Genomic DNA, 22,841 nt, shown 5'->3' on the forward strand with positions numbered 1-22,841 from the left:
ATATGCCTGTATTAAACTACATTCTTACATGTTCTATGTGCCTGATTATAGTAGGCAGTGTAAATACCATGGTGTATGTGTATTTAGGCAAAAAGAAGGGAAGAGCAGAGCATTTCTGCTCTTTCCTCCATACTTGCCTTCGGACAGTAGCTTTAGTGAGATCATCCAGCACAAAGACTGCTTGGAGGAGTTGGGCGGAGCTATGTACAGAGCCGCAAGTTTTCAGCACTGATGAACACTATGGGGCAGATTCAATTCGTCCACGTTAGTCTAGGAGTAACGCAATGTTAGCACTATTACCTATAGTACAGTAAATTTAACCCAGATTTTTATTTGCAGCGCCGAGTGGTGCAAGAAAAAAATCAGGGTTAAAATTACCATACTAACAGTAATACTATGCACTTTTACCGTACTAACGGTAAGAGTGCTCAGGCCACGTTATTCCTAGAATAACGCGGCCAAATTGAATTGGCCCCTATGAACAGTACAGGCAACATTCATACATCATATAAGGGGTTGTTGAACAGGAACTAAAGAGTTAATAGAACTTGCAAGCACAGTGTCTTTATGTATACAATACATGGGACTATAAGAGGGCTGACTGATTGCCAGGCAGGTGGTAATATGTAGAAATGAATCCATTTAAAAAATGCCTTCACTGTTTATTCATAAACCTGACTGTTCCATTAGGTGACTGTAATGGCTAATTGGCTAGTTATATCAATTATATAAAGTGTTTATGACACTGCAGCTTGCTATTGCTATGCCTATAGCTTTGTACATACATTACCTATGTTACTGTGGCACATAAGTTTGATGCTTACTTCAATACTTCGCAGATGACACAAGGGTAAATGTGATGCATTTTTGATGGCCTTACTTTTATGTATAATTGTGTATATATTAGAGCAATCTTTTCACAATATATGTGTGGCATTACATAGTGACCAGAATTTTGCAAATATCCACAAATGGAAAGTCAGGCTCCTTTTTTTGTTAAATGTCAACAATTTCTTAAATGTTATTAATGTATGGAGTGGCTTTTTATTTTATATTCTGCTATATATATATTGTGTTGTAGTTAATGTCCTAGATCTTTTTTCTATATTTTGCTGGAATAAAGTTACCTACGTTTTTGCTCTGGTTTTACTAGCTCATCTGTTTTCACTAAGGAAAATAAAGGTTCATGTCACCTGATCAAAAACACCAACAGTTACATAGAAGGGCAAGTAAGGCTACATCCACACAGATTGAAACCAGCCAGGTGTCCAAAAGATTATAGAACTGCTGGTCATTTACAGTTTAGTTCAACCATGTTAAACGTTCGATCCAAAAAAGCAGTGAGTTACTGCTGCTTAACAGTTTTGTTAGCCATACTGAAGTTCAGCAACAGTAAAAAAAAGAAAAAAAGTCACAATTATGTTTTCCTGTAAAAATATCACAACCAGCTTCCTCTACTAAACTATCTATAACATGAACCACACAAGCTGTTTAGGGCGGAGTAGGGTTTTTACTCCCATATTTCAAAATTCAACCAGTCCTCTCACTTTAGTATAATGAGTGTGTAAAAATTTGTGTTTTATTAGTAATTTTCTATCACAAGTAAGAAGAAAATATTAGGAGAGCGCTGATTCCAAACAATATATTTAATAATGAATCTGAAGCATTAAAAAAATAATAAATCTCTGTAAGTACATCTGACAATGTTATATATAAAAATAGGCAAAATTATCACATTAGCAGCAATTCATCATAAGTGATTGCACATAGATGTCTTGCACTCCAGGAGTAGATAATAATGTGGGGGCAGATTAAATTGGGCATGATGTTCCTGAGAACATCGCAGTTGCACTTTATTACTGTTTATACGGTAATAAGTCATTTGCTCTCACCTATATTCCAACTTTACAAGCTCATCTTTGTACAAGATAAACTAAATTATATCTAGTAATATAAATTATTATAACATAAAAATGTATGTCTCATCTTGGTCTGTGAGAGAATAAATTAGAAGATCATATTAAAATGTTATAAACAAAGTTTTCAAAAATTGCTTGAGCAAAACATCCCAAAAGCCATCACAAGGTAGTGCACATCCTGCGTATTGAAGGCTGTTTTCCATTAAACATTGTCTTTTATCCAGGTTAGGCTAATGGCTCCACAGATATGAGAAAATGATTTGATATGAATGGGAGTAATGATGACAGTAGATATATCTGAAATTATACTGGGCTAATAACAAGTTATCTTAATCTAAGTAATTTAAGTCCAATAAATTTAGGACACAATCTAGTTTATGGTAAACAGAGGTTTTTTTTATACCTGGTTGATATTTTGAAATTTGGAGTTTTGCAGCATTATTTATGTACAAAGTATTTATGTCTAGAAATGGCATGATGTAATCATGAAGAAATTGCAGATTCAGCCTCTATAACAGCTAAGGGATGTGGTAATTTAAAGGAAAGGGATATGTGTTGACTGAAATCTAATATATAAAAGAGAAAAATTGTCCTACTGTCTGTCTTTCTATACAAATCCACATTTTTCAAGCAAAGATCATGAAATTTTGCATACGAGTGTATTAAAACATGACGGAGGCAACTAAAAAAATGTACAATTGAAATTCATTACGGGGTGGGGGTGGCCAGGGGGGTAACACCTAAAAATCATCGAAAACTACCATAACTCTGGAATGTCTGGAACAATGTCTTGGAATAAGTTCCAAAAAAAAGGGGAACTATATTTTTTCTGGATGCACCCGGAGGAACAGGTAAGACGTTTCTCAAGTTGTTACTTGCTAAAATTTGAGTACATTCCAACATAGCTATTGCTGTGGCCTCTTCTGGAATTGCTGCAACTTTGCTCCCTGGTGGAAGAACAGCACATTCAGCTTTCAAGTTACCGCTTAATCTGACCCGAAGTGAAACTCCCGTCTGCAATATCACTAAATGAACAGAAAAAGCTCAGATTCTGCAGGAATGTCAAGTCATTGTATGGGATGAATGCACCATGTCACACAAAAATGCTTTACAGGCCCTCCATCAAACACTTCAATTTTTAAGAGGCAATGATTTACTAATGGGTGGAGTCACTGCTGTATTGGCTGCATATTTTCGACAAACATTGCCGGTCATTCCAAAAGGAACAATGGCGGATGAAATTAATGCATGCCTTAAATCATCACATCTTTGGAGGCATGTTCGCACTTTGCGACTAACCACAAATATGAGAGTTTCTCTGCATGGCAACACAATGGACGGTCAGTTTGCTGATCATTTGTTAAATATTGGGAATGGTTTAATGCCGCTTCATCCAGTAACTGGTCTCTTCAAACTCAAAGAAACACTTTGTAACACAGTTGTGTCTGTTGAAGAACTCAAGGCAAAAGTATTTCCAAATATTCAACAACATTTTACAGAGCATAAGTGGCTTTGCGAACATGCGATTCTTGCACCAAAAAATAATTGTGTAAACAACATCAACTTAAAGATTCAAGAAGAGTTGCCTGGAGAAGCCATATTATACAAATCAATAGATACCGTTGTTGAAGAAAATTAGGCTGTGTACTATCTTACTGAATTTTTAAACTCTTTAGAACCTCCCGGAATGCCACCGCATAACCTGGTACTGAAGATTGAATCACCCATTATGCTTCTCAGAAATTTAAATCCTCCAAGATTTTGTAACGGTACAAGATTAGTAGTCCAAAAGCTCCATTCTCATGTCATTGAAGCAACTATTTGGACAGGCTGTGCAAAAGGTGACAATACTTTCATTCCATGCATACCTCATTCCATCTGATATGCCATTTCAATTTAAGCGTCTACAATTTCCAGTTCGTTTAGCTTTTGCCATGTCTATCAATAAGGCCCAAAGACAATCTTTACATGTAGCTGGAGTCAACTTGGAATCACCTTGCTTTTCTCATGGACAGTTTTACATTGTGTGCTCAAGAGTTGGATCACCAAGAAATTTGTATGTATTTGCCCCAAATGAAGAAACGAGAAATATAGTTTATTAAGCTGTTTTGAAGTAATTGTTTATCGGTTCGTTCCATCATATACAGTTCAAATACAGTTTGACCTTTTCACCTTCTACTGGTCCAATTTTAACATGATATTTACATGTATGTTTAATATTTTGATTGATTTTTGTAAATAAACATTCTTTAAATCCCGGGCAACGCCGGGTATTCTGCTAGTAAACACATAAAATTGAGAAGTTCCCATAGATAAGTTTGGAAAATTATGAGCAAAGATGATCTGACATATCACATATTAAATATTGTTCCAACAAATAATTGTGTCAGGATTTGAAACGGGAGCTTCTGTCTGCTTCTGTAGACTGTTCCTCTGCTGATGATCTATTCTGGACGCTATACAGCTCCCTGTATTCACTTTGTGTTCTAGCTCAGTTGAACTATTCTACTGATATACGAGCATGCACAAGCTCCAACTTCTGACTTCTATAAAAGCCTTGCCTTTTCCTGTCTCTTTGCCAGATTAGTGTGCTTCTACCTCTGCCTGAACCCTTGCCTTATTGTTTGACTATGTACATACCTCGGATTGTCCTTTAAATGCGCCTTTGCCAAAACCCTTTTGCCTTATTGATGGACTGTGTACCAAACCCAACTGCCGTTGACCATTCTTATTATATTTTCCAAGTGTGGCCTGCCTTCCCTCTTGCCACTGCACTTCTATTCAGTCTCCAGACCATAACAAATTGCTACATTTGCTCTATCACTCTGCTGATTAAAAGAAGAAAACAAATCAATAAAATACCTAAGATCTAACAGAAATATTTCCAAAACTTTGAAATAAATAGAATTCCTTTGTCAGAAACGATATTGACAGATATTCAATAATATTTACATATATGTCATATTTAAAGGAAAACTAAAATTTTGGCAGAAGATGGATAGTTCAGTGGTATAAAGTGACTCATGTTGAAGATATATCACTACATAATATATGTGGAAGGGGGTACAATGAAATCCATAGATAAATAGATACAAAGTTTTGTCAGTAAGGCCATTAACTGCAACTACTCAAGGAATTGTTCTGGGATTTTTGTTTCATATATATATATATATATATATATATATATATACTGTATAGTTGGCAGCCAGCAGGATGCGCTATTGGAAGAAGGCAAGCCGACGGAGGCAATGCAATGTTCTGGGCAATGTTCTGCTAGGAAACCTTGGGTCCTGGCAGTCATGTGGATGTTACTTTGACACGAACCACCTACCTAAATATTGTTGCAGACCAAGTACACCCCTTCATGGTAATGGTATTCCCTGATGGCAGTGACCTATTTTAGCAGGACAATGCGTGAAGACCCCATCTCACAATTTAAAAAACTGAAAAGATCTGCTGCTAACATCTTGAGTGCCAGATTGTTAGGCACCCGCTATCCCCGTGTCAGGTGCCGTCTCCACACCGACACTAGGTTCAGGAGAGGGGCACCAGTCTCCTCCTGACAGCCACGTCCCGTTGCCTAGCAATGGGATGCTGCCTTGATTCCTGTGCATGCTCTGCAGATTCATGTCACGTTGCTAAGCAACGGAACGCTTTCCCCGCTCAACTGGGTACACTTTATTGTTTATATAGAATCCTCTAGCGCCATTCGGGTGCCAAAGTATTGATTCACTGCCTGCTCCAGCGTCTGCTGTTACCTTTGTCCCTGTATACTTTGGTTCTGATTCGGCTTGTTCTCTACTATTCCTGTGTTGATTTGGTACCTTGTTGTCCGGCTGGTTTGATCATTGGCTTGACCTGACTACTGTCTGGAACCTCTCTGTTTATCGCTCTGCTCGGCTAGCTCTGACCTGGACCGTCTCACTTTGCCTGTCTACTACTTTCGCTACACCGGTGACTGTCTTGGAGAACCGCAACCTGCGTACCCTCTGCAGCTAAGCCCAAATTCCCTTGCGGGGGTCCCTGGTGAACAACGGGGGTTCATTAGACTCCGCGCCTCCCTGTTTTGTTGCACTAATAATGATTAGCGGCCATTCCAGCTTAATTCCGTGACAGTATACTCTGGCCATAATGAGTGGACAGGACAAACCCTCAGCCCAAGATCTTCTGCTCCACTTATCCCAGAGGGTGGATCAGCAAGATTCCAATCAAGCGCAGCTCCTACAGTGCCTATAGGGGGTTGTATCCCACCTAGACCCCCTACAGGGGTCTCTTCCAGCAAGCCAAGCTACCTTAGCCACTACCTCTACTGCTAGCATCTTTAATTCCAGAGGCCTACATATTCTCTCGCCGGAAAAATACGATGGCGATCCCAAGATATGTTGTAGGTTCCTGAACCAGTGCGCTATTCAGTTTGAGCTTGCTTCGGAAAATTTCGCCTCCGAAAGTAGATATTATTTCCCTGCTTTCTGGTCAAGCCTTGGCCTGGGCATATCCCCACTGGGAAAGGGATAATCCCATGCTCCAGGATTGTAACACCTTCATTAAGAATTTTTGTACGGTCTTTGATGAGCCCAGTCGTGTTTCCTCTGCTGCCTCAGGCTCATTAGTTCTCTGTCAAGGTTCACTTACTGCTGGGCAATATGCCGTGCAGTTTTGGACTCTGGCCTCAGAACTTCGCTGGCACAATGACGCCCTTGTAGGCAACTTTTGACAGGGTTTAAACAACTGCATTAAGGATGACCTGGCCTCCCGTGAGGTTCCGTCAAGTCTTGATTTAATCTCGCTTTATATTAAGGTGGACATCTGCCACAGGGAACGTACTCGAGAACAGACCCAGTGTTCCTTCCCTCGCTTTGCACCTCGGTTCCAGTCTACAGCAACTCCACCTGAGGAACCCATGCAAATAGGTCGCTCTAATCTTTCCTAGGAGGAGCGGGACAGACGCATCAAGAACCGCCTTTGCCTTTACTGTGGAGACTAGGGTCATCTCCTCTTCTCTTGTTCCAAGAGGCCGGCAAACACCCCATCATAGTCGATGTTAAGGGAGTCATACTAGGATCCAAGTCCCTCACTCCCTACTCTTTGAGAGATTCTGAAATTCTTATGCCTATTACTCTCTTCTCTCCAGATGACCCCCAGCAGTTGACAGCTTTCGTGGACTCTGGATTCACAGGGAACTTCATTTCCGCCGAGTTGGCTTCCAAGCTCCGTCTCTCCATCCTTCCATTGCCACAGCCTCTGAACTCGATAGATGGTAATCGTATCACCAACGATTCCATCAATGGCATTACCAGTCCCTTATGGCTGTCGGTAGGAGCGCTTCACTCTGAGAGAATAAGTTTCCTAATTCTTCTTCAGTCTGTGTTATGGCCACCAGTGCGGCATAAACTCATAGAACAGGTAGAAGAGGTCTTCACCTTTAGCAGCCGCCTTTCCCGTAGAGACTGGTTATTCTCACAGGTACTCAGATGTCCCCAGGTCTTATGCTCAGAGTAGTATGAGTTTATGCTTACACGGCAGCGCACAGGTATAGGAGGTTGCACAAGTAGTAGCGGCAGGCCAGGGATCAGCGGACTGGACAGGGCACTAGAGGGTATGTCGGGTTCATACAGAAGGGTCAAGGTCACAAGCACAGAATGCAGGAACAGGCAAAGGTCATACACGGGTAATCAATCACAGGTTTCAACACCAAAGATAGGAGCAGGCAGCAGTACTGGAACAGGAAGCTATAACCGGCAGTGAGGCTCAGTCCTCACTGCCATAAATAGTCCTAGCAACCAATCAGGACACGCCCTCAAAGTTTCCCCAGGTTCAGCCTAATGAGAGAAGTGTAGTGGACCAATAGAACTGCAGTGCTCAGCTGCATAATACTTAACTAATAACAAGTGCCTCCAAGTACATCCATTTAGACAGGATTGGCTACATCTTACAAGCCCTGTGCGCATACGCCCGACTGTTAACCAGCTGGCTGGGCGCAGCGACAGGGAGCCTAGAGCGTCCCAGTTGTTGCCCAGGCAACCGGGATGCCGAAACCGTAAATGACGTCCCGGTCGTCATAGCGACAGCCGGGACGTCCGTAAGAGGACACAGTCGTGGCAGTGCCCGCGGCAGCCGCGACTGCTAACAGTCTGTCGACCATTTTATTCTGGCCTTTCCTGGCTTAAAGCCCACAATCCGCAGTTTGATTGGTCTCGTGGCCAAGTTATAGCTTGGGGATCCTCCTGTAAACAACATTGTTTGACTGTTGTACACCCTCCCAGGACCTGGATCTCCTGTCTATCTTCCACTCCCCAGCCAGTCCTTCTTGAGGCCTACAGTGAATTTTCAGATGTTTTCAACAAAGTTGCAGCTGAGTCCCTTCCTCCATCCCATCCCAGGGATTGCCCCATCGACCTTATACCCAACAAGAGCATCCCTAGGGGCAGGGTTTTTCCCCAATCTCTCCCCAAGACACAAGCCATGTCTGACTACGTCTCTTAAACGTGCTTTTATCTGCATGTCCTCCTCGCCCGCAGGTTCAGGTTTTTTGTCAAAAACAAGGACGGTACCCATAGACCCTGTATCGACTACCATAGGTTTTAGGCCATTACGGTAAAAAAAACACTATCCACTTCCCCTCATATCAGAAATATTTGATTGGATTAGTGGATCCCAGATTTTCACCAAATTGGATCTTAGAGGGGCCTATAACCTTATTTGAATTTGCGGGACGAGTGGAAAACCGCCTTGAATACTAGAGATGGGCACTATGAGTACCTCGTGATGCACTTTGGGCTTTGTAATGCCCCTGCGTTTTTGCAAGAATTTATCAATGAAATATTCAGAGATCTCTTGTATCAGTCGGTAGTCTACCTTGATGATATTCTGGTCTTTCTCTGAACCTTACCTCCCAACGAGAGCATGTCAAAGAAGTTTTGTCTCGTCTTCGTATCAATCACCTGTATTGCAAGTTGTAAAAATGGCTTTTTTTGAACAGCATCAGGTTTCCTTCTTCCGGCATCTAATTTCCGGCATGGGACTTCAAATGGATCCCAAAAAGGTGGAATCCATCCTGAATTGGCCTCAACCCTCTGGTCTTAAAGATACTCAGCGTCTTATGGGCTTCTGCAATTACTACCGCCAGTTCATTAAAAAATTCTCTTCCCTCATTGCGCCCATCACATCACTTACCCGTAAAGGTGGACAAGTCAGGAACTGGCCTCATGAGGCAGTTCGGGCCTTCAAAGTTCTAAAGACTTTTGCCACAGCTCCCGTCTTGAGACAACCAGACCAGCTTCAACCATTTTTTTCCGAGGTAGATGTTTCCTCTGTGGGTGTGGGAGCAGTTCACTCTCAGAAGAAATCCGTTGGCAGTTTTTCCCCATGTGGCTTTCTCTATAGGAACTTTTTACCCGTTGAAGCTAACTGTAGTATCAGAGGCAAGGAACTTCTAGCCATCAAGATTGCCTCAGAAGAATGGTGATACCTTCTTCAGGGCGCTCTCCATCCTATTACTGTATCCACGGATCATAAGAGCGTCACTTGGAGTCTGCCCAATGCCTTCACCCTCGACAGGCACACTGGTCACTTTGTATAAAAAAAAAAAAAAAAGATTCTAGCTGATTTTGACTTACTGTGCCTGGCCTAAAAACTCCAGGGCTGATGCCCTGTCCAGGTCTATTTATCCTTTGGATTCCTGCCCTCTGAATTTCAGACCGATCATCAGTCCACTGAAGATTCTGGCTTTGACTAAATCTTCAGTTAAGACACCTCCTGTTGAACGCTCTTTTGTGGAGTCCCATCTTCATCCAAGACTGTTAGCTTGGGCCCATGATTCCAGATTTGCTGGCCATGCTAGGGTTAAGAAGACCATAGCCCTTTTATCCCGCAGCTATTGGTGGCCTTCTTCGAGTTCTGATGTCTGCAAATATGTTGCAGCCTGCGGAGTATGTGCTTGTCACAAGACTAGGCACCCCCCAACTGGTCTTCTTCCGCTCCCTGTTTCAGACTATCCTTTGGCAAGCATCAGCATGGACTTCATTACTGACCTTCCCAATAGCCATGGCTTCAATACTGTTTGGGTGGTGGTCGATCGTTTCTCGCAATTGGGCATACTTCTTCAGCAATTCGCTGCCAAACTATCCATTCATCAAAAACATTTTTCATATCCATGGTTGTCCCCTGGAGATAATCTCCAACAGGTGTGTACAATTTATTTTAAGATTCTGGAGGTCCTTTTGCAATAATCTTGGAATCAAGCTAAAATACTCCTCAGACTACCATCCCCAGACCAATGGTCAAACTGAGTGTGTCAACCAGGATTTGGAGCCGTTCCTCCATAGTTACTGCCCCGATCACCTATCCTCGAGTGATTTTCTACCTTGGGCAGAGTTTTCACATAATATCCATCATATAGAATCCTCTGGCATCATTAGGGTATCAGTATTGACTCACTGCCTGCTCCAGCGTCTCCTGTTATCTTTGTCCCTGCATACTTTGGTTCTGACTCGACTTGTTCTCTACTACTCTCCTGTTACTATTTGGTACCTTGATGCCCGGCTGGTTCGATTATTGGCTTGACCTGGCTATTCTATGGATCCTCCCTGTGTACCACTCTGCTCAGCTGGCTCTGACCTGGACCGTCTCACTTTGCCTGTCTACTACTGTCATTACACCGGTGACTGTCTTGGAGAACCGCGACCTGCGTGCCCTCTGCAACTAAGCTCAAACGCCCTTGCGGGGGGTCCCTGTACGTTAGACTTCACACCTCCATGTTCAGTTGCGCTAATACCGGTTAGCGGACATTCCTGCTAAATTCTGTGACAGTATACTGAGCATAATGAGTGGACAGGACAAACCCTCAGCCCGAGACCTTCTGCTCCACTTACACCAGAGGGTGGAGCAGCAAGATTCCAATCGGGTGAAGCTCCTACAGGGGGCTGTATGCTGCCTAGACACCCTACAGGTGTCTCTTGCACCAAGCCAAGCTGCCTTAGCAGTAACAGTATATTTAGCGGCCATTTCTGCTACATTTCGTGACACCCCGCAGTCAGGGTCCGGCGCTCCTGTCCTCTCCTGCAGCCGACCTCCTTTCTGGAAACAGCCATCTTGCCGATGGTACTGCGCATGCGTGGCTTTTAACTTACCTTCATTCAAACTCTTCCTACCTTCCCTAAGTGCCTGGTCTCCCTACCTGTTAGAATGCTCCTATCTCTGGCTCCTGCTTGGTTTCCCATTGTTTGCTTCTGTGTTCTGCAGAACTTTGCACCCTCTACACATCCTGTTGTTGCTTGTGCTGCAGTTTCTGAACCTGCTGCTGCATTTACTGATTTTCTAGAAATCTAAACTGTAGCTTGATCCAGTGTTTGTTGATTTCTGGAACCCTTGATCTTGCCTTTTTTTTTGCTCTCACTTGATCCCCCTGGCTTTATCCGTTTCCTGTATTGGTCCGCTTGCCATTAGCTAGGAATCATTCTGCTTCTGACACCATCTATTATTAATGTGCAAGGCAACTTTTTTAGCACTGCCCCTGTGCAGCCTCTTATTATACAAGTGCCACACCAGTCCTATATCTCCAATCATTTTACCACTGTATCCTTTGTGTCAGCATTGTCTGTATTTTCTGTTGCTATAGTTCCATTACCTGTATCAAAAATATCTGCTACATCAGTGATACGCTAGTCCTGTTTCCTATGACTCCAGTCTTAATATCTGCTCAGCCCGATTACCTGTACAGGTTTAAACTTCACACTTCCTACCTGTCCAGTATGGCTTCCAGCCACTAAGGTCTCTCCTTTGAACGTGATATACGTTTACCTCTGTCCCTGTGGCCTTTTGCAGTGCTGGACATGTTACAAAGGGTAAGAGTATAGACAAGTTAGAGGAGGAAGAAACAAAGTCAAATATTAAAGGGTTAGGGAACAGATTAAAATTGCTAGTAGACAGGAGACTAAAAGAAGCTGAATAATATACCAGTTAGGTATCAAAACAAGTATCAGGATCCAAAATCGGCATGCAAAATATAGATATCAATAGCACGCGCTAAGGATCAATGGTTCAGAACAAAGGTCAGGGCTGGCAGAGTTTAATCAAGATACAGCGCTATAATGAGACTATTTAAGAGTCCCTGTTACGATGATAGCAGGTGCCAGTGAGCAGTTAGACAAACTAGACACGTGTCCTGCTACCCATAGTGTACCTACAGAGTTGCAGCAGCTGGTGGGGCCTATAAGCCCCAGCTGAAAGGGGAATCATGTGTGCAGGCAGGGCCCTGACACATGGCCTTATTATCAGGAGTAGATGGTGAATAGATTCAGCCTCCTTGATAAGAACGATGAGACAAAATTTCAGCTTCCGGCTTACAGAACACCTCAGTATACCGAGTAGTGAGGAAGCACATCATGAAGGATTTTCACTAGTGCCAATGAGGTATTTGGAAGAACTCTACGGGAACAGGAGAAAAACAAATGAAACCGCAAGAAATAATTTGTCTGAAATTCCTACCAAGAACGACAATATGTTTTTGATGCCAGAGTAGAAGCAAGCAGTGGATGAAAGAGTACTAAAATAACAAGAAAGAGAACACCTACTTAAAGAGTAAGTGGAACTGTCTGAATTTGATTAGAACATCTTAAAATGAATATCCCATTAAATGCACTAAGAATTCCCCCTAAGGGTTAGTTTATTGACCATGGGAAGTGTGGAGATTTAAAATTTCTGTACCGGTCTATATACAATAATAGTTTCAGCAATCCCAGGGTTAAAGATGGCGAGGTGAAAAATTTTATGAAAAAGGATGCTTATCAGGACTAAAAAATTAACACACACGTGAAAAATAAATGTGATTATTGCAATGATCGTTACGAGCTAGCTGCCATGTATAGAAGAAACCGATGTAAAAGGACTGAAAGGTGCTTAAAACCATACTTCCTAACTAAATAAACCACTCACCAAATGAACTTCTACAGAAAAGATCACAGCTTTATTGAAGTCCAGGAACTGCTACCACCTAGCATCCCCCTCACAGCCTCAGGTGTATTTGTTGTGTGTGTGTTTAACCATGACCTTTCTCTCATGAATTTTCATTTTAATGCCCACCCTATCCCTGCAACCTCAGAGCTAAACTGTATATTTGTTACCCTTAGAATACAATAGCATGACAATGTTAGGCTGACAAAGCTCCTGGGTGTGCAGTTAACCAGCAGCTCTGATGGTAAACACAAATACAAGTATTTATAGATCAGACATGACAATCCCAAAAAACATTGACTACTGGACCAGCGCCAATTTCTATATTTTTTGAAGAGGACATGGTGGGTTTGATGCAGCGAGAAACCGGCCTATGACTTTCTTGCAAAGCATGTTCCAAGATGCCTTTGAATCACTAGATTATCTAAAATGTAATAATTATTAAGCTTCAATATACAGTATTTTACAGACCTCATACTACTATTTAATAAAATATCATTTGCAAGGCTCAGGGAATATGAATATAAATATATGATGAGAACTGCTTTCAATAACCAGCACAGACTATTGAAAAGAGGACTATTTCCTTCTAGGGATATCTTCAAATTCTAGAAGCAGGAAAATAGGGACATTTTGGAACTATTCATTTCAGACCTCTTTCTGTCTTATTTACCAATGTTTGCACCCTCTCCTCTTCTTGCAGGGAAGAGGAGAAAGACACGTAATTTCCTTTCACGAGAACGTTTTCTTCGCAGTAGAGTTGCATCTCGCACTGTCCTCCCTCCTCCCTTACAGGTGCTATCTCACGCAGCCCATACTGTACACGTAATCGCCACACAAGGCTCCAGGCTGTACGGAGAGTGAGTGTGTTGGGGGGTAGATAGACGTCAGCGGCGGGTGACGTCACCCACGCGGAAGCAGGACAGAGGCCGGAAACTGGTCGCAGCAGAGTGAGAGCCGGGCGCTGACATCTGCCTCTCCGCCGGGGTGAGAGTCTAGGGGGCCGCCCAGTCCTGTGTGTCTGTCGCCCCTGACCCGGACATGTCCCTTTTGCAGTCCGCTCTGGATTTCTTAGCCGGGCCTGGCTCCCTCGGGGCCGCCGGCAGGGATCAACATGACTTCGTAGGGCAGACAGTAGAGCTCGGGGCAATAAAGCTGAGAGTGAAACGGGTGATTGCTGAGGGTGAGTATGTGGGTTATCATCTGTGCACCTGATACTGGGCAGAGTGAGAGGTGTAGGTGGGAGGTAGTTACATCACGTATTACTAATGCACCTGCTGGTGCTGGGCCCACCTGCACTGCCCAGTCCCCTCCCCTCATATAATATAGACTTGTATACATATTGCTGGACATCTGTCTACGGTCTAAGATTAAACGTGTCATCATTTAAACCCTTAAACTGCAGTCCAACATATTTCTAAAAATGTTTAGAATAATTTGTGTTAATCTACAACTTGAATTTTGACAATATTGACATTGATTAAGGGTGTTGCCTATTTAATGACAGGTGTGACTGATTCATGATCAAACTAAACTATGAAACAAATCATAATACAGCAGGCACAGTGAGGTGGACAGCTATGTAATACATTGCAGCAAGTATCAGTCTCTGTTACTGTTTTGCCTAATGCACAATTTTCCCTCATTCCTTATGACAGATACAAAGAAATGCAAAATCTGTCATGAATGTCATTCATTATGAAAAATTTGTCAAAACAAATGTTGCGTACATAGCACTAGAGTCGTAATTTAACATTTTAATACCTGTGGCAAAAAACAAAAATGCTGCCCCCGCTAGCCCTTAATTTTAACCAAATGAACCTAAAATATTCATAAAATGCCCCCCCCCTTCAACGTTGCGCCCTAGTTCTGGCCCTGCATAGCACACAGCGACTCATTTGATAAAAGTCCTACATTGTGTCCTGTACTTCTTTATGCGCTGTGTTCCTGGAGGCGGTGATCACTGATATAACAGGCATATGTCAAAGTCCTGCAAGGTTTTCACATGAGCCCATGCAGTATTTCTACTCTGTTCATTTCTTATAGGTATAGTCAATGTATTTAGGTCTGGCAGGGTGGAAGTAAATGTTGCAGTGAATGGGAATAACGTGTTAAGTTATTGTTGTTCCCTTCTTTGTAAGGACAGCATTTTTAGGTGGCTTTGAGGAGATTGGGAGGGTATAAATTGGCAAATAAGAATGGTTGGGAGAAGAGGTGTGAAATTTATAGTTCACAAATATCGCTACTTTTTAGATTCTATATTTTGAAAAAGTTTCCTAAAAATAAATGCTCCTAAATTTCAATATTAACCATCTGTACAATACATTTCCGTCTTAATACTTTATTGTATTCTCTTGTGCAAGGTACATCAGTACTCAAACTTGCCTCTTCTGTTTAATCATAATGTAAATGTATATAGGTATATCTTGTAGCTATGGTGACTAGTTTAATAGAGATTGTTATGCAGTTTGAAAGATTTGTTGATCACTTTAAGTATTGGCATTAAAAGTATGTGCTCATAGCATCTTGATGGAACTGTATCTGAAGAAAGAAAAAACAAACATTAAGCTTAATTGTTTGCTTAAGAACTAATTAATCTGTTAGACACATTTTAGACACCAGTGAGTATGAAGCATAGTGGTCCATTATTCTTTTCACTGTTTGGTGTTACTCCTCTTAATTCATAAAGCTGATAAAAAATACTGTTCTTGCACAGAGTAAATATTGACTTAATTTGAACAGGCCGGAGCACATCTTAATATTTCACAAGTTGCATGTTGTTTTATGGTGAAGTTCTATCTTGTAGAATATATAGATAAATCTGTTTGGCTGCTCTAGAATAAAGTTTGGTTTAGATCAAATACATAGTTTGTTTCATATAATAACATTTCACAGTCATAGTAAGAACCAACATTTTCAATATTGTAAGAATTTTGCAACTGTGTTGTCGATCTTGGTGTAGCTCACAGCTTACATTCACTGCAAAAATATGCATTTTATTAATGTGTCTCAGAGTGTTGAGGACACTGCAGTAAATCATCTTCAAGTGAATAGTGTTGGTGTCAAGCGCAAAGTGTTTTAAGCTGGTTTGTGTTATTGAATGCGCTTGATGAATTAGCTAAGAAGATAGTATGAATATTATATACAAATGTGTGATCTCTTATCTGGTCTTCTACTTTCCTGGAAGTTTCTGTAATACATGTACATAAGATAGCCGAGTGCTGGCTTATGAACTCGCTGTGAGGTGGGCTGCTAAGCAATTTAATGTTGGGGGCAATATGGCAAAAGAAAGGCCACATTTTTTACATTTTATTATAGTAGGATTTAGGCATGGTTTTATAGTATGGAAAAAACCTTATACAGGCAACCGCAAGTAGCAAGCATTCTAGATTATATATTATCCCATACTTGTATTGCTTATGGTTGAGATATATATATATATATACCTATCTCAACCATAAGCAATACAAGTATGGGATAATATATAATACATACATACATACATACATACACACGCTGCTCCTCACCTTTATGAATACACACACAAAACTCACAAACAAATTTGGTAAAATGGAAAGTTGCAAATTACTTTTTTTGTGTACTGGACTATTCCTACTGACTATATTGTCCTCATTTCTTGGGCTTATTTTGTTAGTCTGGCAGTTACCATTGATAACGACCTTTGCTATTCCAAATTGACTTGATTTTGGGTCCATTTGTTTTATTTGCACTTAGTGTTAAATTAATATGAATAGACTAATTAATTTAAGCAACAAAGTGTAACTGCGATGCCACCTAAAAGGCAAATGTCTGCTGGGGGGTAACTGCACAGCAAGAAGCAGCAAAAAGACTAAAGGTGGAGCAGGATAAAGCCCAACGATAAACTATGACTGATGACCAAAATGAAAGCGATCGTCATCGCCATGCAAATATGACTCCTCAGCAAATTGTTCGTCACAGTGAAAACAATCGAAGAGCAAACAGGACAGAGGTAATATCACATCAATGCCTACAAAGTTAGCGAACAAGCTGCCAAACCACTCTTAATGTCAGAAACTTTTATGAAACAAATACTAATCCTCATATCTGGTCCTATGAACGGTATTTGTGAATTTTGTCATGCTACATGATGCGCAGAATTTAATAGTTCCCAAAAAAAAGGGTCCAACATGATGTTACTCTTATTTTTTTTTCTGTCATTTTGATGGGCTTTCAACTAGTATCTTGATAATGTGCTTTCCATGTATGGAGCCCCTGGAGCTGTTTACACATATTGTTTTTTTGCAGAGCTCCTGCATTCCTAATACAGCCCCTGTCGATAATTGGGGGTTTTGGGGGCTTCAATTGTTGAAGTTCCTCACCACCACACTCCTGCTGGCTCCATTTAAAAGTGGTGAATTAAATTGATTTGTCAGTCCTGTATTGTATATCCCCAAGAAAAAATTATCATGCTATGGTTAATGGTGCGTTAGTAAAATCTTTTAAGTGGGTGGTAATGCAGCTTAAAGATTTGGAAAGATAATTTTTTTGTTTGTTTAACCAAAGAACAATACAGAGGCAGGAGGACTTGTAAGGGATTTTCCAAAAGTTTGGCCATATAAGGTGTGACAGAATATCAGCTGGTGTTAATATATGCAGATAAGTGCTATCCACATATACTACCGTAACTTAAAAAGCTAAACTTAAGTAAATATTGGGAGGTATCTATGAAATCCGGTGTATGGGAAAAAGGTGTTGTAACCTATAGAAACCAATTAGATTGTAATTGTCATTTTAGAAAAATTAAAGTAAACTCCTTGTGCACCATAAATGTCCCAAATACTGTATATTTTTTGAAGAACATTATGTGTATTATCTAACCTTTGTTAAGTAATAGAGAATCACAGATGCACAAATACCTTTATGAATAAACCTTTAAAGCACCACTAGACATAAAATGGAAGTTTTCCTATATATGTATAAAAAAAAATACCACATTTACAAATATTTATGTAAATATTGATATACCTTGACATAATTTGAGATATTTTAAAGTGGCTAAATAGGAAATATAAAAACAATGCACAATCAGTTATTCTCTATCGGTCATTTTCTTCAGTAGACTAAAGGATGCTGTCCTGTAGTGGGATCACTGACAGGAAGTCTGCTCTTTGCCAGAAAGTTGCTCTCCTCACAATTATAACTCCACTAACACCCCATTCATACTGCACCAAAAACCCGGGTTTTTGCAGGGGCACGCTGAAAAACATGGGTCTTGGTGCAGTATGAATAGTCCAACCCCAAAATCCCGGGACTTAGACCCGGGATTTTGCGAGGGGTAATTCCCGGGACTCACCATTTATACTGTAAAAAAAAAAAATGTCAATGTAAAAAAAAATGATTTTAATTAATAAAAAAATACATAACACATGTTTACTTACCTTATTATCAGCCAGCGGTGTCTCCGGTGCGTTGCCGGCTGTCAGGGGGACCTCTGGGTACTAAATGACGTCATTTCTAATGGACTAGAAATGATGTCATTTTAGTACCCAGAGGTCCCCCTGACAGCCGGCAACGCACCGGAGACACCGCTGGCTGAAAATAAGGTAAGTAAACATTTGTTATGTATTTCTTATTAATTAAAATCATTTTTTTACACTTTTTTTTTTTGTAAAACCCGGGTCGGGCAGGTGCAGTATGAACCCGCCCGACCCGGGAATCTTCTTATCTATACTGCCCTGTGCCCCGGCAATATCCCGGGTTAACAACCCGGGATATTGCCGGGGCGGCAGTATGAAAGTGGTATTAGTTATAAAGCAGAAAATAAGATTGAAGTGAGAAGCAGTCCTCCACATCATGTGACTTCCTCTCCACACTGCAGGGAGGTCATGCAGCACAACCAATTGGAGGAGGAGAGAGTGCAGTGTATTCTGCACTACATGCTCTCCCTCCTTACTCTTTGGGCTCTGGCTTTGAAGATAAGTATTTTTATACTAGATTAGTCAGTGAGTGGGTACATGGAAGAAGGTGTGTGTCGCACATGGGGTGCATATGTGCAGGTGTGAGTGGCATATATTGAGGTGTGTGTGTGTGTTGGAGTCAATGTAGAATCTGAGGGCTTTTGTGGGTCTGAGGGCATGTGGCGGCATTTTGAGGCAAGTTGGGGGGGGGGGTGGGGAAATATTGGAACAAGTTGGAGGTCTGAATGGCATGTTGTGGAATTTTAGCATTAGTGATTTAGTGTCATTACTAGTATTTTTAGTGATTGGGTTCAAAGGTTGCTTTCAGGATGTTATTTAATTCTTGAAATGAATCGTAATATGTGGCCCTTTACATGACCTGGTAAGCTGGAGGTAATTTTGCTTGAGTTTTCAGATGAAAAATCTTAGAGCAAGCAGCACAGTTGAGTTATACTTAAACCATGCCATTGTTTTACATTCCTAGTATCACTCCAGCGCAAAGCACGCAAAACTGGAAGAAAAAACAAGCATACCCAATTGAAAGAGTTTAAACCCTTCTAAACTAAAAAGAAAATGATTTATTAATGTTGCTTTGTGTGTTTTACATCACCGTGAAACCCAAATAGAAATATATTAACTAGGAGTGTGGACTGATATGTCTTGCGTATCTTCTATGTCAGAACTGATCTTTTAGGTCTTACTCACCAGCATTAATTTTAATAGATTTTTAGCATGTTAAATATATTTTAATGTTGATAGTCCACAAAATAATGTTAGTGAATAGATCTGTACACACAGTTTTATTTTGCTTCGATTTTGACATTGCCTGCAATGTTCAGAAGGATAGAGGCTCAGTGAAATAAAAAGGAATTCTGTGGGAACTGATTGAGTATATAGTGCTCTATGCTTCAGGAAAGATGTATGTTACCACAGCAAGATGTTTTTTTGCATCCCTAGATTGTCTGTTTATTAAAAGGTGTGTGTATACAATGGAATCAGAAAAGTTGTGTAATTTAATATTTCTTTGCTCACAGTATATCACCCACTTTAGAAGTTTGCATTTTTGTTCGCCCACAGTCGAGAGTGGCCAACATTGTAGATTTGATGTATGTCAGGATATAGTACTCGTCTATTACTTTCACGTGCACAAACAGATGTCTTGTAGATGAAGTTTTAAAATAATTTGTTACTTTTTTGTAGGATTTATTTCACTTGTAATCACAATATGCCTGGAATTGGTAACCTACCTATTAGAAACATTGCATTGCAGCATAACTGGTTTTAATGTCTATATATGCAGTGTTATTAAGTATTTGACAAATCGATGTCATCATGGAGACCAAGGAACTGTATCTAGCAACTCGGATCTTAGCCCTTATCTCTCTTGCACCACCTTTCCCACTATAAGGTGGGCAGCGCCTGTGCAGTTGACTGCTTATTGGCTGGTTAATGTTTAGTTTACTCCTCTGAATACTGGATCCCTGGCAGCATTTTAAAGTAGGAGGAGGACTTTGATGATCATTCAGCAAATGGGCTAATAACAAAGCAGCTCCAGAATGAGGGGAAATGCTGACTGGAGAAAGTGTGAAGCGGCAACTAAATGTGGAATTTTCCCTACAGGCTAACAGATTGGACATATTGTAATAACTGATAACCTTGCAACACTCATTTTTTAATAATTGCCACATTCCTTTTTAGACCGCCACTATTTAATACCAGCACATCCCTTTTTGGGACCTCATACTATTCACTGCTCAGGTGAGGATACCTGGCTCCTAATTCAGCTGAGTCCTGGGTTTTGGACAAAAATGTCAAGCCTGGAGTTATATGAAGATAATTGTGCTGTTAATCCTACTGTAAACTTCTTTGTGTGTAATAAAATATATCAAACAAGAGACATGAGTATATGTAAATTATATCCTAGTAGTATTGTTGCTTCTGTAACTTCTAACTTATATTTGCAAACTAGTGATGTCACATAATTCATTTGAAGATAAAATACATTAGGGGTGGACCTCCTAAAAGAAACTTGTTTTGTTTATATTTGAAACCTGTGTATTATATGTGATAATAAGTCCCCGTACTGTAAAATAAGAATATTAGACTTGCTTGTGCTTTTTATTTATTTCGTTTGATTGTTTTTGTTTGTTTTTGCTCAGGGGGATTTGCTTTTGTCTATGAAGCTCAAGATACAGGCACTGGGAAAGACTATGCACTGAAGGTAATGTATCCACTTTTTATATCTGTGCATACATTTACGTCCTGTGTTATATGTGTACAATTTTACTTTGTGCTGCTTTTAAATAGCGTAAACATTACTTATACTGAAAACTATTTTAAAGATTGTGTAGAGGTTTCATTATATGCTACATGGTTCAAAATGTGTTTCTTGGGCTAGGTACACACTGAAGAATTTTCCAACCGACGTATTATCTCAAACGATTGTATCTACGACTAAAGGTCCGATCTCTCGGGTGATTCATGCATACACAAGGACACAATTTACCTTCAGATCTGTGCTCTTCATCTGGTCCTCTAGTCTTCAGAGAAAGAGAGCACAATATTCATTCATTCATTCTTGTTACACCGATTAAAACCGCCCTACTATAGCTATCCACATATCCTAACGAATTTCCTTAGTTTCTGTGACGAAACATTCTGTCTCAGAACGAACAAATTAATTATTCCTTCTATAGCACACTACATTTATTCACCGGTACATTCATTGCTAGCATTGGCTTAAAAGAGCCAGACTCTGTAAACTCTATGGAGATCGTGAGATTAAGTGCATACACACTACATGATTGGTCGGTGATTGTTTGGGAAAACATTAAACAGTACAACCAACCAAAGGAGCTGACAATCGACACTTTGGAACAACTTTTGACCATCGTGTCACTATACACACTAACCTGACTTTCGACCAAACAGTCGTATGTCGACTGATTTGCCCAATTATTGGACGAAAAGCCTCCATTGTGTACCTAGTCTTGGTCAGGTCGAGTAATATGGCCAGCAGGGGTGCTGTTATATTAGACTTGATCCTTTCGATGCTGAGCCGATTTTGCCACTGTTTGGGCTGGTCACATTCCAACCTCAATATCAGTAATTTGTTTGTGCAGTACGAACAAAATGTATACCTATATTCAGAAGACTTTGACTTTTCAGAAAATACCAATAGTTTGCTTACACCTCCTGTCACAAGTAAAAAAATCCAAACATTGCAAGAAAGTGAACTAAAATGAAATGTGTATATTTATTTTCAAAACGCCACCATCACATCAATCCACCTCTCCAAAATGTCAAAGAGCAGGATTCTACACATAGTTTTTTTTGTTTTTGTTTATCTTTTTCTTTTTTTTTAGTCTACACTTGAAAATGATAATGCTTTTTAGTGCTATTTTCCTTGGTGAATAAAATGCAGAAAATAACCACACTTCTCAGGATTTCTTAACACTTTCTATATTTTAGGGTGTTATGATCTGGTAATAACCAGACAATAACTACAAAAGGGCACCGCATTTCAAAGAGGGAACTCCCCTCTTTTACACAACTGTACCATTGAGTCTGTAGTTGCCAAGATGGGGAAGATCTCAGCATTGCAAAGTGTATTGTGTTATTGTTGGTGATCACATATGATCACCAGACAATAACTACTAAGGGTAGTACCACTGATTTTATTTTATTTTTTAAATAAAGATTGGAAACATCTGTGTTGACCTCCCCCAACCCTGGACTCTTCTTAATTATTTTAGTAGTGTAGAGGGGTATTGTCTAGGGATCACACATGATCACTAGATAATAACTAGGAACACACACCTCATTTGAAAGGGGAGACGCCCCTCTTTCAAACGAGGGTGAACCTGAGTTTCTAGGTTCTAGGAGGGGATGACATGACACTTTTAGTGCCCTTCCCCATCCCCATGCTCTTCGTTATATTTCTGTAGGCAGTGGGCGAGGAGGCAGGCCTTAATGCCATCACATGCCGGAATGATGATGTCATTAAGCTCCACCCCCTCATAGGTCCACCACT

The 22,841-nt window shown here is 40.6% G+C and overlaps 1 protein-coding gene and 1 long non-coding RNA gene across 3 annotated transcripts in view; one reads left to right on the forward strand and one right to left on the reverse strand.

Annotated features, from left to right (window-relative positions):
- Positions 1-2,788: 2,788 nt before the first annotated feature.
- On the reverse strand, positions 2,789-13,706 carry LOC142150177 (uncharacterized). Its single transcript, XR_012691061.1, has 3 exons — positions 13,543-13,706; positions 4,560-4,747; positions 2,789-2,944 (listed from the first exon to the last, which is right to left on the reverse strand). It is a non-coding gene; the product is annotated as an uncharacterized LOC142150177 (long non-coding RNA).
- A 99-nt stretch (positions 13,707-13,805) lies between these two features.
- The window catches only part of GAK (cyclin G associated kinase), a 74,464-nt gene continuing 65,428 nt past the window's right edge, over positions 13,806-22,841 (forward strand). For both annotated transcript variants that reach the window (XM_075205352.1, XM_075205354.1), the window contains exons 1-2: positions 13,806-14,052; positions 20,968-21,029. In XM_075205352.1, coding sequence (XP_075061453.1) covers positions 13,911-14,052; positions 20,968-21,029 — 204 coding nt within the window. In that variant the 5' untranslated portion in view covers positions 13,806-13,910. The remainder of the gene's footprint in view (positions 14,053-20,967; positions 21,030-22,841) is intronic.

The sequence above is a fragment of the Mixophyes fleayi genome, chromosome 1 (genome assembly GCF_038048845.1).
Source record: "Mixophyes fleayi isolate aMixFle1 chromosome 1, aMixFle1.hap1, whole genome shotgun sequence".
Lineage (NCBI taxonomy): Eukaryota > Metazoa > Chordata > Amphibia > Anura > Limnodynastidae > Mixophyes > Mixophyes fleayi.